The sequence below is a fragment of the Carya illinoinensis genome, chromosome 2 (genome assembly GCF_018687715.1).
Source record: "Carya illinoinensis cultivar Pawnee chromosome 2, C.illinoinensisPawnee_v1, whole genome shotgun sequence".
Classification (NCBI taxonomy): Eukaryota; Viridiplantae; Streptophyta; class Magnoliopsida; order Fagales; family Juglandaceae; genus Carya; species Carya illinoinensis.
In genome coordinates, this window is record NC_056753.1 from 24,904,615 (window position 1) to 24,921,549 (window position 16,935).

Sequence of the window (16,935 nt, forward strand, 5' to 3'; positions counted from 1 at the left end):
CTGGTGGTAAGACTTTATAGTAAAAGAATCTTCTGGTTCTTTTACGGACGTCCATATGAAAATCATTCGACTTATCGTAATTGATTTTGGATGATCAAGATAACCATGAAAAGATATAAATATTTTGAATCATATCACCTTTTAATACATCATAATATTTGATTTAATAATTTGTATAATATCATCTCAAAGAGAAAGCTTACAGCTTTTCCAATACAAGCTTCTGGCCCGAAAAGATATTCATTATCACGTCCAATCTCTTAGTTTCTTTGAATGAAACGCATTATTCTTTTCACTTCAGGGAATAAAATGATATAAATTCATTATTATTCACTTCAGAGAATGATGTAGATCTAGTAAGACGTGAATAATGATTCTTATTAAAAAAACTCATTATTTTGTCCAGTCACTGAAAGACCAGATTTAAATTTAGAATATATTGGGAACGTTTGCATTTCATATTGCAGGAGCATACTCGATATTGCTACTTCAGGAGCATATTCGGGACGTTCATTTAAATATATATTCTTTCCACAATTTCAATTATGCAACTTCAGGTGCATAAATCATAATGAGTTTTTGGTACACGTATTACTCATTTAAACTATGAGGTACTCAATAAAATTATTGATTTAGAGCGATCCTTCAGAGATGCTCCATTTCCATTCTAAGATAAATTATATCATCAATAATTCATAACAAGTACAAAAAGAATAAATAAAACTTGTATCTAAACTATGTGAATAAAATTATTCACAGATATAATTGATATGTAAATTATGAAAATTTTAATTCACCAATATTTACTTTAAAGATTTCAAATAATATATTGAAAAACTTACTTGAAGTAAAAATGCCCACTGAATCATGTTCGAACTCTGTCATATAGGTTTACTTTGAACTCCACCGAAAAGGATTTTAAATTGGCTTGATGGTATCTGGACCCCACTCCACATGATTTACCAGGCTGCCTGTCCTTTGCTAGCAACTTGCAAAACTGAGTAGGAAAACTTTATAGCAACACTCACCTCACAACACTAAGTTGCATGCGTAGGTATCCACCGCACTAAATAAATCAAACTTTTCTTTTTATATCTATACTTTTTCAAGATATAATAATATAAAATAAAAAAATATAATAATATAAGAAAAGAGGAGTTATAATGGGCGTCTTCTTCCACCCACCCATTTTTAACTTTTATCATTTTTTATTTTATTTTCATCAACAAACGCCCCTTTTGCTGACTTTTTTTTTTTTTTTTTTTCAAATGTTGCCGACAACCCTCTGGTGTCAAAACCCAAGAATCACGCCAAGAACGTGAAAATCCGAGTCCATATTGTTGGACCCATCGTCTGGGGAACTCAGCCGGATGTCCTCAGATATCTCCAGCTGCATCTAATTTATGAGATGATCTTTTTGCAGGTAGTTGATCGTGCATCGATGTGCTTGATCCAATGGCTAGGACTCTTCTTCTAGCTCATCTACCCAATTTTTAATCTCCCAGCTGGACTTAGAGCTATTGGATTTACCCAAAAGCTACTCTAGGTGTATCGTAATACCTATGCCCCTTTGGTAAGCCCAGAAAACACCATGCAAATGATCTACAAAGGCAACGATCGCTCAAATCTCTTCATGAATTTCCCACATCGTTTTGGCGGGGCCGTTGTCCTCCTTTAAGCTGCTTTCAACTGGGATAAGATTTAATTTTAACCAATTGTTAAGAGCTCGGATGCTGGGCTGCGATGGCCATGGAATAACGATGAGACAGAGTAAGATTCAAATCCCAAGGATCCCATCTCAGAGGCTCCGCCGGATGTCCGGATCAGGTGCTGCCGCCGACTCGACAGCTCGGCGCACCAGATCTGCCTTTGATGTGGAGCTTGAGCAAGATTTCTAGCATGATATGCCACGGCAATTCTGAAACATAGCATCTGCCACAGCCGTCGGCGGTGGTTACCATCGTCTTCGAGAACAACATTCTTTGCTTTGCTGTTACTGTGCTTGCTTTCCATGGAGGTTGTTGATAGTTAGTACAGAAGGCCCAAAAAGAAAGTAGACGCCAAAGCTTTTATGGTGCTCAACAAGCTGCAAGCCAGGTCTCCACTCTCTCTCTCTGACCGCGCCTCTGGAGTTGATGAGATCTATCCAAGAGAATCACCAGAAGACTGCATCAGCTTTGTTAGAGAAGGCTGAGCAGATTTGAGAGGAGAAGGTTGCAGATAACGTGGTAGAAAAAAAATCGCAATCGTGCTGATAACGTGTTATAAATTGTTGAAAATAGAGAGCCTTTAGACAGAGAGAGAACGAGAGAGAGGATTTCTCTTATTAATCTCTTATCAAACTTATGAATTACTTAAAGGATACAGCGATATATATAGGTTTACAAAGGGAACTATGCTAGCTTACTATGCTAGTACTATGCTGACACTATACACTGTGCATATGTCGGCCATTTACTATGCCAGTACTATGCTAGCACTATGCACTATGCATTTGACGACTAGATAAATGTGGTCATACAATTCAAGATAGTTTATAACAGGACTCTTGTTTTTTCATCCCAAGTGTACTACTTATAATAATATTAATTTATGACAAGAATCATATAGATAAATCTATTTTATAAAATATTATTAATTTCAAATTTATTTGAATTTTATTCTATTTGATTTATTTGAATTTAAAAAAAATAATATTTTTAATTCAAAAGTCAATAAGTCTCACGTATCATTTTTTAAAAAAATAAATAAATATGATATTTATATGAAAAATTTATTTTTTAAGTGTATATAACACATTTTTTTAAAGAAAGTCTGCAAAATTTACATATTTTAAAACTGTACCTACCACTACATTTTAAAAAACAATGACGATATATTATTCTATTATTAAAAATAAAAATATGAAAAAAGTATATTATAATAATATTTTAATTTTATAATATTTTTATTTAATATTTTATCTCTCATTTCTCAAAATCTCATGAAATTTATTAACTCAAACATTTAATTACTATTCATATCTCATCTCATTATCCAAACAAAATCTAAACATAGTGTTTTATAATATTGTGAGTATAATTTATATAAATTATGCATTTTGATTAATTTCTATTGTGGAGAGTCAAATAAAAATTGAAAAGAATGGTAAAGAGATAGATATATTAGGGGTGCTACCCGCACCATACGGTGCGGGGTAGCCCCCGCCCGCCCCCCTCCCCCGCATGGGGCGGATGGGGAAAATCCTCCCCGTCCCCCACCTCCGGTGTGCGGGGGCGGGGTACCCCGTCCCGCATGACGGGGTACGGGTGTGGGGGGCAAGCCGTCCGGCCCCCCGCATCCCCCTTCTGGGCCTTGGGCCCAGAAGCAATTTCTGGGTCATTTTGGGCCCAGAAATCTCAGCAATGGGCCAAAATGGCTCACAAGTATGTATTTTTGGCCCAAAAATACCTTGTAGGCCATTTTGATTTTTCAGCCCATAAAATTATAAGTAAAAAAGGAAAAAAAATTTAAAACCCAGATTAAAAGAAAAAAAAAAGTGTTATGTCTAAGAGTCTAATACGTAATAAGCTAATAATAATAACTAAACTATTACAAAATTGAAAGGCTAAACAATTACAAAATTACAAACATAAAAGTGTCCAAATGACATTGTATCAACATTACAAATTATTGAATACAAAATTTTTACAAATCAATAAAAATTGATCATTCTAAAGAGGTTTGTCAGCTGTGGCTTGTCTTTGAGTCAAGGGGTGTGACAGTTGGAGCGGCCCGGGCTTGAGCACATTTTTATGTTGCAGAGGTGCTAGACGTCTCATGTGTTACTACAAAAATTAATATTAAAATTAATAACAATGAAATGGAAATGAATATAAAAAAATTAAAATAATAAAATAAAAAATAATTACCAGGTGGTCCAAATCCAGACTGATCACCACCCTCATCGGTCTCCTTAAAATCTAAAATATCCGAAACATGAATATCCTTTCCTATCGTCCAACTCTGTGTGCATATCAATGCCTCTACAGTTGTAGGAGGCAATGAACTACGGAAAGGATCCAATATACGACCTCCGGTACTAAAGGCTGACTCTGAGGCAACGGTGCTAATAGGGATGGCCAAAATACAGCGGACAATCTCAGAAATGATGGGATATTTCTTTGAGACATTCTTCCACCATCCTAATATATCGAAATGATCATCATCATCTTGGACCATATCCACTGACAAATAGTTGTCTAACTCAGAAACGACCTCCGTAGATTGCTGGACTAGTGTGGGATTCTGTGCGAGGGTCTTAGTCCACGGCATTCTGCGCTTCTTTGTAGGAGGCCCGGTCACAGTGTCTGTGGAAGGAGTTGGGGTCGGTGTATGTGTCTTCGATGTAGTACCACCCTTAATTGCCATAAACTCGTCATACAATTTTTTCAGGGTATCTCGGGCCAATTCACCAATAATGTCAGTCCATACCTGATCGTGAACAAGTTCCAACCCATATAACAAGCCTGAAACTTTCAAACGGGGATCAAGAATAACAGCCACATATAAGAAAATATTCATTCTAGTCAAATCTCCCCAATACTTGTCATATTTTAGCATCATGGTCACTACCATCCCCCTCATCCTTTCATTGGAACCCCTACGCATATCTTCTAATTCTTCTTTTACCCTACATATTTGTTGACAAAACCCATGGGATGTAGGGTACAAAGAACCAGATATATTCAACGTGACATCATAAAATAATCCAAGAAAATCAACGAAAGTAGAAACTACCACCCAATCATCATCATTAGGCTTTCGTGATCCCCCGTGCTCATCAAAGTATTTGACATATTGGATGTCTTCATCACCCAATAATTGAAAGGCTGCCTTATATTCCTGGGCCGCCTCCAACATCAAGAAGGTTGAGTTCCATCTGGTAGGAACATCAGTACAAAGACCCTTCTTCGATGTTATGCCCGCAGCCTTTGCAGCAACTTTGAATTTCTCCAATCTAGAAGGAGAAGACCTCACCCATTTCACAGCCATTCTAACTCGTGCAACCGAGTCATCAACATCTTTCAACCCCTCAGTCACAATTAAATTCAAAATATGTGCAGTACATCTAACATGCAAGTATTCACCACCCAAGAATGTCTTATTTGCATCATTAAGATAATTCTTTAGATATCCCAATGCGACATCATTAGACGACGCATTATCAACTGACACAGACAAAACCTTTTCCAACCCCCACTCCTTTATTGTGGCCTCCAATGCCTTCCCAATCGTCTCACCCTTATGATCAGTTATTTGACAAAATTTAATAATCTTTTTGTGCAGAACCCAATCAGCATCAACAAAATGCACAGTCAACGACATGTAATTCATATTTTGGATAGAAGTCCAAGTATCGGTAGTGAGGCAAACTACCAAACCCGCGAGTTGGCCCCTCAAAACATCTTTATCACGAAGGTACATCTTCTTAATATCCTTTGCCACGGTGTGACGAGAAGGAAGTACAAATCTGGGTTCCAACTCTTGGACAAATTCTTGGAACCCTTTACCCTCCACAAACTGAAAAGACAGCTCGTCCATGATAATCATACGAGCTAACTTTCTTCTACACTCATCGAGGTTATACTTCGTATACCCCTTTAATGTTGGCCCCCCGGCCCCACTACTCCCATCAGCCATTTTAAAATCTAGTCTAGATTGGCCCTTCTCTACTAAGGATTTTAAAATTGGACTCTTCTTGCATTGTTCCTCTAGATGGACCTTCAGCTGGGATGTACCTTCAGCTGGGATGTACCATGTTTCCTATAGTGACATCCATACATTTTCCCACAGTGATTACATTTAGCTTGTGGGTTGTTGGGGTCCCCACCCTCTAGTTTGGTAAAGTGTTACCAAACTATAGATACAGGTTTCTTGCCCTGTGTGGGCTTCGGAGCAGGGCAAGGTGTACTCGTTATAGGGGTAGGAGTAGGGTTAGTTTCTGGGGTAGGGGTGTTGGCTGGGGAAGGCGAGCTATCACTGAAATCCGAAGACATTCCTGATTTTCCAACAAAAAAAAAAAAAAAAATTCAAAGTGCAATCCAACACAATCAGCAAAAACTACATACATAACTTTTAATAGGCATTATTAAAAACTACATACATAAAAACTACACACAATCAGAGTCGAAGAGAGATGCTTCATATTTTTAATAGGCATTATTTTAATAGGCCACTTTAATAGACATTTTTTAATAGGCAAAATGACATGTACTTAAATGATTGAATATGTACTTAAATGATTGAATAAAAAAAATTATCATAATTTTAATCACCCAAAATATATCATTGTCAAAAATCACCCAATGATATCATTCAATTAAATGATATGTACTTAAATGATTGAATAAAAAAAGACATTCATGAAGGCCATATTTGATTTTATACTATTTTCAAATTGAGTTTTTTTGAATTTTAATTATCTAATAGTTATAATTATTTAAAACTTTTAAATAAAACAAAAAAAAATGATAATATGCTTCATAATTTTGTTCTCTCATTTTTACTTTTCATATATTTAATTTTATAAAATTATTTTCTTAATAGTTACTGACATTAATATTAGTATATTGGTATATTTTTAAAATTTTTAAAATCTTGAAAGATGTTTAAAAAATATGAAAAATAAAAAAGATCAAAAAGTGCAAATTTGCCAAAAATCCCATTTCATACTTTCAAGAGCAAAAACCCTAGCCAATGACAAGAAAGATGCCAAAAACCCTGATATAGCCAAAAAGTCCATGATGATTACTATCTCAAACAAGTTTCACAACTCCATAAATTTATATATATGTATATAAATAATTTATATATGTATATAAATATATATATGTATATGATTATTATCTCAAACAAGTTTAGGGTTTTTTTTTTAAGGGTTTCAATCCATGAAACCCATAAAAAAAAATTAGGGTTTCGGATTGGGGATTGGAACCCCAATCCGAAACCCTAAATTGATTTAGGTTGAAACCCCTAAATCAAAATTAGGGTCCCCCTAAATTGATTTAGGGGTTTCAATCATTGAAACCCCTAAACAAAAATTAGGGTTTCGGATTGGGGATTGGAACCCCAATCCAAAACCCTAAATTGATTTAGGTTGAAACCCCTAAAAAAAAATTAGGGTTTCGGATTGGGGATTGGAACCCCAATCCGAAACCCTAAATTGATTTAGGTTGAAACCCCTAAATCAAAATTAGGGTCCATAATATGATTTAGATTGAAAAATTAGGGTTTCGGATTGGAACCCTAATTTAATTTAGGGTCCCAATCCGAAACCCTAACCCCTAAATTGATTTAGGAGTTTCATGATTGAAACCCCTAAATCAATTTAGGGGTTATGATTTCAATGAAATTTACAAAAAAAATGGGCAATCCGAAGTGAAAAAAATCGTTGAAATCCGAAACAATCACACAATTTGACAAATCAACGAATCCACAGCACACAATCCACAAATCCCATCCTCCATCTCCGATTCAACCCCATCCTTCCTCCAATCTCCGATCAAAACTCAAAAATATATATATATATATATATAATTTAACGGAGAAAAATTAAGAAAATAATACCGTGCGTCCGGTGTGCGTCCGGCGTGGCAGAGGGAGGAGGGACGGCGTGCGTGGCAGAGGGAGGAGGGACGGCGTGCGGCACGGCGACTTTGGCTCGGAGGGGAGGGGATTGGGGGTTTCGGAGGGGAGGGGAGGGGAGGGGAGGGAGTCGGGAGAACCGGAGAAGGGTTTGAAGAAGTGTTTCTGAATTCTGGGTTTCGAACCGGGGGGGGGGGGGTGTTACGGGTAAGGGGTGCCACTTAAGTGAAACGACGCCGTTTTGGCAATGTATATATATATATACATATATATATATAATATATATTATTTATATTTAAACATATATATTTATACTTAAACATATATATATATATAATATAATATATAATATATATTATATATATTATATATGATGCGGGGCGGGGCGGGGGAAAAACGGACCGGGGAGGGTCCGTCCCCGTCCCCCGCCTCGCATGGGGTTATCACTTCCGGGCCGGGGGGCCCCGCCCCGGCCTTGACGGTGCGGATGGCCCGCCCCGCCCTATGCGGGGGCGGGCCGAACGGGGCAGGGCAGCGGGTAACGGGGCCCCGCTGCCCACCCCTAAGATATATGTTGTGGGCATTGTCGTATGAGGTTGGCACATGCAATGTCGTTTTATATAAAATATAATAAATAATTTAATTTTTTAAGTTTTAAAATAATAATAATATTAAAAAATTATATTTTAATAATATTTAATCTAACTTTTATTTTAATTCATCTCATTTTAACTCATTATCCAAACCGTATTTTAGATATGAGTCCAAAAATGATACGGTCAAAGGAAAAAAGTGAAAAAAAAAAAAAATGTATTGAGAGGGTGGTTGTGATCTACAGATAGTAGAGAGGGAAGAATGAACTCTAACTAAAACTTCATTATGAAACAACCTAACAAAAGAGGATCCAGATCCCACTCATTGGTCCTTCCTCTCAAGTGTTATGGCTTTACTAATCATACATGGTTAAATAGGTAGGCTCATCATATATTGCAAAGTCTGTTTTTCAGTGATCATTATATGGTTACGTTTGGTAAATGAGATAGAGAGAAAAATTTTTAAAATTTCTTATAATTTTTGTTTAAGCGTCACTCAAATATATAATATTTTTTAATTTTAAATATTAATTTTTTTCATATAATAATTACTACTTTTACAAACTTAAAAAACAAAATTAATAAATTAATAAATTTTTTTTAAACTTTAAAAAAATTATTCAAACAATTTATTAATTTTATAATATTTTTATTCAATTTTTTTAATTTAATAAAATATTTTAACTCAAACTATTTAATCACTATTTGATATTGCCAAACCCACCTCTACTTCAGATCAGAGAACAGAGAAGATTGGATTTTATTTCAGTTGTGTGTGTGTGTTTTTTTTTTCCTTTAAAAGTACATCATTTAATATGAATAAAAAATGAAAAGAGAATCTCAATCATAAGTTTAGCCAATTTGACAGTGCCAAGATGCAATTATTGACAAATGGAATTTAATCACACCCAACTTGATCAAGATTACATATGTACATGCAAATGTATTATTTTAAAAAAATTTTACTCATCATTTTCGTATCATATATTATAATTTTTTATCTATTAATAAATATATAATATATGAATGATGAGTAGAAAAATAAATTAGTTTAAGAAGAATAAAATATAAAAAAATAAAAATAAGTGTGATGTATGTTAAACGAGAATGATGAATGGCAATGCTCATTATTTTAATGGGACAATTCGCACAATTCTAAACGACGTCCACTTGTATGTAGCTCATACTTCCTTTTTTTCTTATAAAAACGACGTGACGTATCTAGGCACCTTTTACGAACTACGACGCACAATCCACAGTACAGACTACGAAGGCGCAAGTGTTCCTAAATTTCTTACCTCTACACATTTCGCAGCGATCTCCATTGGCAGCTGCAACTCCCTCCCGATTCGCACCGAAAGGTTTGATTTTTTTCAAATTTTTCTCCTCTACGTTTTATAGATTTACGAGCAGAACTCCGGAGGGGTTGTGCTAATTCAGAGTTTCAAAAATAATTTGTTTTCCTTGTATGCAGTGAAATGAAGTTTCTGGATTGGTACTTGAAGATTTCGGTAGTCTCAGCTTTGGTCGGAGCTTCCATGGAGTTTTTTATGATCAAAACTGGCTTCTGTGTGAGAACCCTCCTTTTTGGCTCATCCATCGTTTGAAATTTTACCCTTTTGTTTTCTTTCTCGTCTATGAACTTTATTGTATGAATTTAAATGGGATTTGTTCAAATTTGGAACAAATTATTATGCTAAGCAATCTTTTTAATATTTATTGCCTTGACTATTGATTCACGGTAAAAGGGAGAAAAGGGGGTGAGGTTTATCAGTGATCTTTTTATAGGTGTATAGTTTTTTGAGAAGCAATTTCTTTTTTTAATGCTAACCAAATGGTACCTAAGCTTTCTGATAATGGGTGTTTCTTCATGCGTAATGGAACTATCAACTTTTTTTTTTCTTGAGACGCGAATTTTGTATGAATTTGAAAGGATCGTGTGAAAGTTGGCTGCAGATGTATATTATTCAGTCTATATCCTGCTTGATCAAGCAAATCTGCTTAATTTCCCCTTATGTATCCATTGAATTACATCCAAAAATATTCTTGCACCCAATTCTTAAGAAATATGGTTTTGATGAGAGGAATAATGAAATATTTCCTGGGTACTTGACCCTTTGACTAGAATGGTACGGTAAATATGAGCACCTGTAGGGACGTTGTGCTTTATTTCCAAATTTAGAGTAGTTTAATTGCTAGCATTCATCGTATGTTGATAACTTAGTTTTTATAACACTTGTATGGGATGGATGACGTTGCTAAATCAATAGATCATAATTGATTCCCAACACATGCTGGCATCAGTGCAGACCTCGCCTGTTTCGCTAATTAGTATTTTGAATCTTACCGAATTAGAGTTTGAATGTAATTTTACCGAGTGTAGGTTAGATTTTGGTTGTATAATACAAATCCAAAGATTTGAATAATTAGTAGAGCTTCTTGTGATACTATTATGAAGTGAAAACAAGAATCATTTCCACTGAACTTAGGTCTGGACGTTAAGCTAGATGGTCTCATTGGCTGAAGAAAAAGAAACTGGATAGGACGTCGCACTAGTTCACACTCATGAAAAGGTTTATCTTAGCCAATCGACTAAAATTTTCTGACTGTGCCCAACTGCCTTTTCTCAGAAAAGCTAGCTAGCATTAGTCTTATCATTACCATTCTCATATATTGTTTCGTATCATCTAATTTTTCCTTCCATGAACCCTTATGTAAAGAGCACCTGACCCACTTAAGTCATTGACTTCTATAAGTTCTATGCCTCATTGTTTTATTATTGTACAGATGACAAAGTGACTGTTCTGGAGTCAGAGAAACGGGCTTGGGAGACTTCACCAGAATCTCAGGCAATCAGAGAAGCTCTCAATCCTTGGAGAAATCATGATACACAAGCAAGAAAAGATTCCTAGATCCATGCTGCTGCAATTTGCTTCTGTTTATTTCTTTGATGGTTTAGAGGGATGTCGGTATGGAAACTTTGTTTCAGAGAACCATGAATTTTGCTGTTTTGAGGAGCAATGCATTAGTTCACAAAATAGAACTTACTGGTCTGTATGGCTTCAAATTTTGTTGGTTGATCACCAGTGCTTCAGCCATCACCAAGATACGGAAAGTTCTGAAGTAGCCATAGTAGTATTAAGGCCTACGAAGTTTGTTATTTGCTCCAATTTCAGGCGCACATTACAGCCAATATCAGTTAATGTGCTTTCAATATGTACTTTCAAAGTTTTTAACTCCAACTTTTGAAAGTGATCAAATCACTTCTTTCCCCCTTATTATGTTAGTAAATCGTTACTTCATGTCAACATCAAGAGCCTTTCAACACGTCATTTGATTATGTGCATGAGACGCGTAAAAATTTAAACCCTGTTTTCTTTAAAGATATTCGATTCTGTTCTATGTATTGGCTTGGCTAACTTACATTTATATGATGACAATACTATTTTACAAAGAATGATAAATTGGGGTTGCTTTAATTTGTACATTGTTGGAAAAGCGAGCTGCTGGATCCCCTCACAAGTTTTCTTATGACATGATCTCCAGAGCCTCTCTTGTTTGTCCAAGTATGTTGAATACTGTTGCTGCAATATGAGACGGTGTGAGACCAGCTTCAGCCAATTGGTCAGCAGGGGATCCATGGTCGATGTACCGATCAGGCAGTACCAGAGGTCTCCACTGCAAAGGTTTTATTTAGGGCACAAATTCCGTTATCAGAAACTCAGTCCATCACTAGTGAGCCAATAGAAATATCATAACTTTGGTGTTCCTATCCAGTTTTAATCATGGCAGAGTTCTACAAAATTGTTTAAATTCATACCTTTAGTTTTCCGTCAAGAAGGCCATCAAGGGCCATGAACTGAGCAACATGAGATCCAAATCCTCCAATTGATCCTTCTTCAACTGTAATCAAGACCTCGTGTGATTTTGCAAGGCTGCGTATAAGGGCACGATCCAATGGCTTGCAAAAGCGTGCGTCTGCAACTGTTAGCCTTAAGCCATGGGATTGCACTAAAGATGCCGCAGCCAAACAGCTCTGAACTGCTGTTCCATAGCCCAAGAGGGCCACTCTCTCCCCTTCTATCAGTGTTTTGCCTTTTCCAACCTATTATAAAAGTGCCAACGTTTCAAATCTGTTTAAATGTGCATTGAGGTATTTCTTCACTATCGAGACAGCAAAAGACTCAGTTGAAAGTACCTCAATAGGAATGCCTTTATTCCCTGGCGGTAGCTGAACACCAATCCCATTCCCTCTTGGGTAGCGAAAACAACTAGGCCGGTCATCTATTGCTGCAGCAGTCGCAACCATGTGAAACAGCTCTGCCTCGTCAGAAGGAGCCATGACCACCATGTTGGGGAGGCAGGCCATGAAAGTTACATCAAAAGACCCACAATGTGTGGGACCATCCGCTCCAACCAGTCCAGCTCTGTCCATTGCAAATCTCACTGGCAACTTCTGCAGATCCACATCATGTACAACCTGTATAGGATTCCACAGCATGAAGTTTTTACTATCTAATCCGAAGTTTGACATGACATTCCAAGTTTACAATTCTTAAATATTATCATATCAAGTTCTCAACTGAGCAATGTAAGGAGAAAGTTTAAGTGTCCAGGCTTGCCTGGTCATAAGCCCTCTGCATGAAAGATGAGTAAATTGCACAGAATGGTTTAAGACCCTCACAGGCCAGACCTGCAGCAAAAGTAACAGCATGCTGTTCGGCTATCCCAACATCAAAGCATCTTGTTGGGAAACGACGAAGGAAAAGATTCATGCCCGTTCCGCCTCCCATTGCAGCATGGATTGCAACAATATCTTTGTCCACTTCTGCTTCTGCAATCAAAGCTTCTGCAAAGTATGTTGTGTAAGACTGTGTAAGAGCCTTGGCTTTGAATTGCTTTCCAGTTGCTGGATCAAATTTAGCCACTCCTGTAAAGAGAAATGTAGCATATTTAATCACTAAGCAAGAAAAATTAATCATAACTCACTCATCTGACTATATTCATGACAGATCTTTTACATGGCTTTTAAAGGACTTCAATTTTGCTTTGCATATTATTTGGCATAAACAGCCGTGTTTTAAAAGTCCCTTTATATCTCTCATTCTGTTTGTGAAGACTTTTTTTATAACAGGTAAGAAATAAAATTCACAAATTTGAGAATTCGTGTGCTAAGAAAATCCCCAAGTGTAAAGAGAATCTAATAGAATAATATTATAAGACATAATTCCCATGAAAAATACCAAGATCCTCACACTTACACCCCCCCCCAAAAAAAAAACAATTCATAGTTTTTCACTCGCAACATGTCGATTTTTGTTCTGTATTTACCATGATACTTATCTGCTGCTTTCTCTGCATATGGGTATCCCCGGCCTTTCTCAGTGACAACGTGAATCAGAACTGGACCTGTTGTTTTGGTACTTTTGACCTCTTTGAGAATGGCAGTGAGATCATCAATGTTGTGGCCATCAACAGGACCTATATAATATAATCCAAGCTCTTCAAACAGAGTTGATCCAGAACCACTGATCATCCCACGAGCATATTCATCAACTTTAGCAGCCAGTTCATGCATTGGACCGCCAATTTGTTTTGCAACTCCCTGCAACAATCTCAGTCAGAATGAAGGAATCTCAATTTCGGTCAGATTTTAGAATTGATATTTTCTTCTTATTGCTCGTGTTTACTGTTGCATACCTTGGCAACCTCTCTTAATTCTCTAAGGGGCCTGTTAGATTGCAACCTACTGAGAGCACTGCTCAAAGCTCCTACAGGTGGTATGGGCCCATCTAGAGTAGCCGTAGGTAATGAAACCTGTTTATTGTCATTGAGGATAACAATCATGTCAGAATCAAGGTACCCAGCGTTGTTCATGGCTTCATAAGCTTGCCCTGCAGTCATGGCACCATCACCTATAACAGCAACTACATTATTCTTCCTTCCCTTTAGATCCCTCCCTACAGCCATGCCTGTTTGCCCAATGACATCCAAGGGTTAAACAACAAAGAGAATCAACACTTTATGCTTCATGAAATTCAACTGAGATTGAGAGATTAATAAGCCATTGACAATCAATTGAATTGTATTTTCAAGGAACGGTTAGTTGACAATCAATTGAATTGTATTTTCAAGGAACGGTTAGCTTGATATTATGACTAAAGTTAGCATGTTCTGGGGAGAATGTGCATTGTTTGAATGTGTACGATGAAGGTGTGTAAATCAATCAGCATATCACTAAGTACCATTGAACAAAGCCACCTTCCTTCTTTTTGAAGAATCATAGAATTGTTGTCACATAATATCATGGATCTCTTATGCAGTAAATGCAATTGTTACAAGAAGTTTCTAGAGCTTGATTGGAGCAGAGCAGAGAATTACCAAGTCCTGCTGAGATGGTGGTAGAGCTGTGACCCGTGCCAAAGCAATCAAATTCACTCTCCGAGCGCTTTGTGAAACCTGATAACCCATTTGTCTGCCTTATAGTGTGCATCTTATCTCTTCTCCCAGTCAGGATCTTGTGTGGGTAAGACTGAAAACCAATAGAAAATACATTCAGATTGAGAACAATTACCATATTCATATTTTTATGTTTTGCTAGTAGGACTAATTTCACAAGAAACAAGCGCTATACAACAAAAGGAAAACACCAGGGAAGTGAGATTAGGACCTGATGACCAACATCCCATAATATCTTATCTTGAGGGGCGTTAAAGACGTAATGGAGAGCCACAGTGAGCTCAACAACACCCAGGCTCGAGCCTAGGTGGCCTCCAGTTTTGGAAACATTAAAGATGACATCGGACCGGATTTCATCTGCAAGTTGTTTCAGCTCCTGCATCATGGCTTCCGTGTGAAGATTTGGAGAGAAAAACTATGTACTAGCATATGAAGTTCCTCTTGAAACGAAATTATAGAAGACGACAAGACGTATGCTTAAGTTATACCTTTATTGATAGATTCTTCATGTGGATTGGATAATTTATGGTGTCCAAGAGAGGCGTCGTCGGTCTCTGTGAATGATAATCCCCCATCTCCGATAGTGAGGCACACGCCCCACCTGATCTTTTCCTGACCTGTACCGAGTGAAAAAATAAAAAATAAAAATAAATAAATTAAGGTTTCATTCAGCAAGTTTATATTGTTTTGAAAACTTGGAAAAAAAAATTAGCAAAATCAAATCGAATGGGGAGCTCTTCTAGATCATAACCTTACCCACAAAACATTACTACAGTTTGACCAACCTTAAAAGAAGAAGAACAAGAAGAAAGACTCAACTATTTCACAAAATGAACAAGACCCATTTTTCCGAACTCAGTTCGGCAGCATGGGTATTCTGTCATATACGTAGTGAGTATGCTTTACCGAAAAACAATATACAAACATAAATTCATACCTGGTTGAGCTTGTGCTGAGATGGGCACAGCAGATTTGTTCCCCCCCAGGTTAAAAAGTGAGATGAGAAGGAAGAAGACTTTTGAGCATCAGAAGCAGTTGCCCAGTTCACATGGGCAGGAAATGAGAATGCAGAGAGAGCCATTGCAACTACAACAAGAACAAAAACACAGAAAATAACACAGCTAGTTCAAGAGACTGCCTGGAGTTCAGAACATGAACCCAGAAAAGTAAACGTGGACCCGTAGAATCAAATTGCGTTCTCAATGGTTCGAAGTGCTGGCGCTTTGTGGTCGACAGACAGTGAGTGGAAGTGAAACGCTGTACACTGCACGACCAAATAGGCCTAAGGACGACCCGAATTCATATTTGGAAAAATAGTTACAACCTTTATTGGTGATTAATAACTCTATCAATCTAATATAATTAATTAAAAAATAAATTTTATTAAAAATAATATTAATTTAAATTTTAAGTATAAATATTAACACACAGATTAGTATACGACTTTACTTGTACATAATAAAACTTTATTTGAAAAACGATAATGATAGTAAGACAGTTTGTAAATAATAATAAGATAATTTGAATTAAATATTTTTTAGATTTATGAAAAGTGTAGAGAAGAGAGAAAAATGTTGAATAAAAAAATATTATAAAATTAAAATATTATTTTATAATATTTTTTTATTTAAAGAATTGAAAAAATTGAATTATTTTTATTTTTTATTTAAAAATTTAGAAAAATTTTAATAAATAATTTAAATGATTAATTTAAAATTTTGAAAATTTTAATTATATTTGAAAATGAGATAGAATTGAATGATATAAAAATTTTAGGATAAAATTTATTTCGAAACAAGCTCAGCTCCGTATAAGAGACTGGATAGACAAAAAATTGTAGGGCCATTTCTCATTGGTCCACGTTATACGAAATAAGAAACTGGATAGACAAAAGATAGATAAACAGATAATAGATAGATAGATATGGGTATGAAAATCACAAATCTATACTTATATATAAAGTGCCAATCTATTATTTATAGTATTTTTTTTCTAACTTTTTATTTCCTATTTTGCCCTTAGTTATATTCTTAAATTACGTCTTTAGTGTTTCTATTCTTTTTTTACTAATTATTAATTTTGTCTTTTTACGAAATTGTCATTCCTTCATTTTATATTTCTGAGCTGCCGATTTCTTTCCACTTTTATCTCTGATTTTGTATTCAAATTCGGTCACTTTTATTTATTGTTTTCTTTCATCGCCTTCCTATCATTGTCATTTTGCATTTGAATCTTATCACTTTCTCTGTCAATCTCT

General features: G+C 36.0%; 2 protein-coding genes and 1 long non-coding RNA gene across 3 annotated transcripts; 2 read left to right on the forward strand and 1 right to left on the reverse strand.

Moving 5' to 3' along the window:
* Positions 1 to 9,407: 9,407 nt before the first annotated feature.
* Positions 9,408 to 11,497, forward strand: LOC122300471. Its single transcript, XM_043111157.1, has 3 exons — positions 9,408 to 9,580; positions 9,694 to 9,788; positions 11,007 to 11,497. Exons 2-3 carry the CDS (start codon positions 9,698 to 9,700, stop codon positions 11,129 to 11,131), a joined length of 216 nt encoding a protein of 71 aa, XP_042967091.1. The 5' UTR covers positions 9,408 to 9,580; positions 9,694 to 9,697; the 3' UTR covers positions 11,132 to 11,497.
* A 77-nt stretch (positions 11,498 to 11,574) lies between these two features.
* Positions 11,575 to 15,965, reverse strand: LOC122300470 (probable 1-deoxy-D-xylulose-5-phosphate synthase, chloroplastic). The gene is made up of 10 exons (XM_043111156.1): positions 15,616 to 15,965; positions 15,167 to 15,295; positions 14,890 to 15,054; positions 14,601 to 14,751; positions 13,920 to 14,191; positions 13,551 to 13,824; positions 12,842 to 13,149; positions 12,418 to 12,699; positions 12,040 to 12,324; positions 11,575 to 11,897 (listed from the first exon to the last, which is right to left on the reverse strand). The coding sequence occupies exons 1-10, from the start codon at positions 15,757 to 15,759 to the stop codon at positions 11,748 to 11,750; spliced, it is 2,160 nt and encodes a 719-aa protein (XP_042967090.1). The 5' UTR covers positions 15,760 to 15,965; the 3' UTR covers positions 11,575 to 11,747.
* On the forward strand, positions 13,728 to 15,171 carry LOC122300472. The gene is made up of 2 exons (XR_006240028.1): positions 13,728 to 13,864; positions 14,543 to 15,171. It is a non-coding gene; the product is annotated as an uncharacterized LOC122300472 (long non-coding RNA).
* Positions 15,966 to 16,935: the final 970 nt, after the last annotated feature.

Coding starts and splice junctions, on each gene's coding strand:
- LOC122300471 (XM_043111157.1), top strand. CDS start 9,698: ATGAAGTTTCTGGATTGGTACTTGAAGATTTCGGTAGTCTCAGCTTTG. Junction 9,789..11,006: donor TATGATCAAAACTGGCTTCT/GTGTGAGAACCC, acceptor ATTATTGTACAG/ATGACAAAGTGACTGTTCTG.
- LOC122300470 (XM_043111156.1), bottom strand. CDS start 15,759: ATGGCTCTCTCTGCATTCTCATTTCCTGCCCATGTGAACTGGGCAACT. Junction 14,752..14,889: donor TATGGGATGTTGGTCATCAG/GTCCTAATCTCA, acceptor ATTGGTTTTCAG/TCTTACCCACACAAGATCCT. Junction 14,192..14,600: donor CACCATCTCAGCAGGACTTG/GTAATTCTCTGC, acceptor TTGGGCAAACAG/GCATGGCTGTAGGGAGGGAT.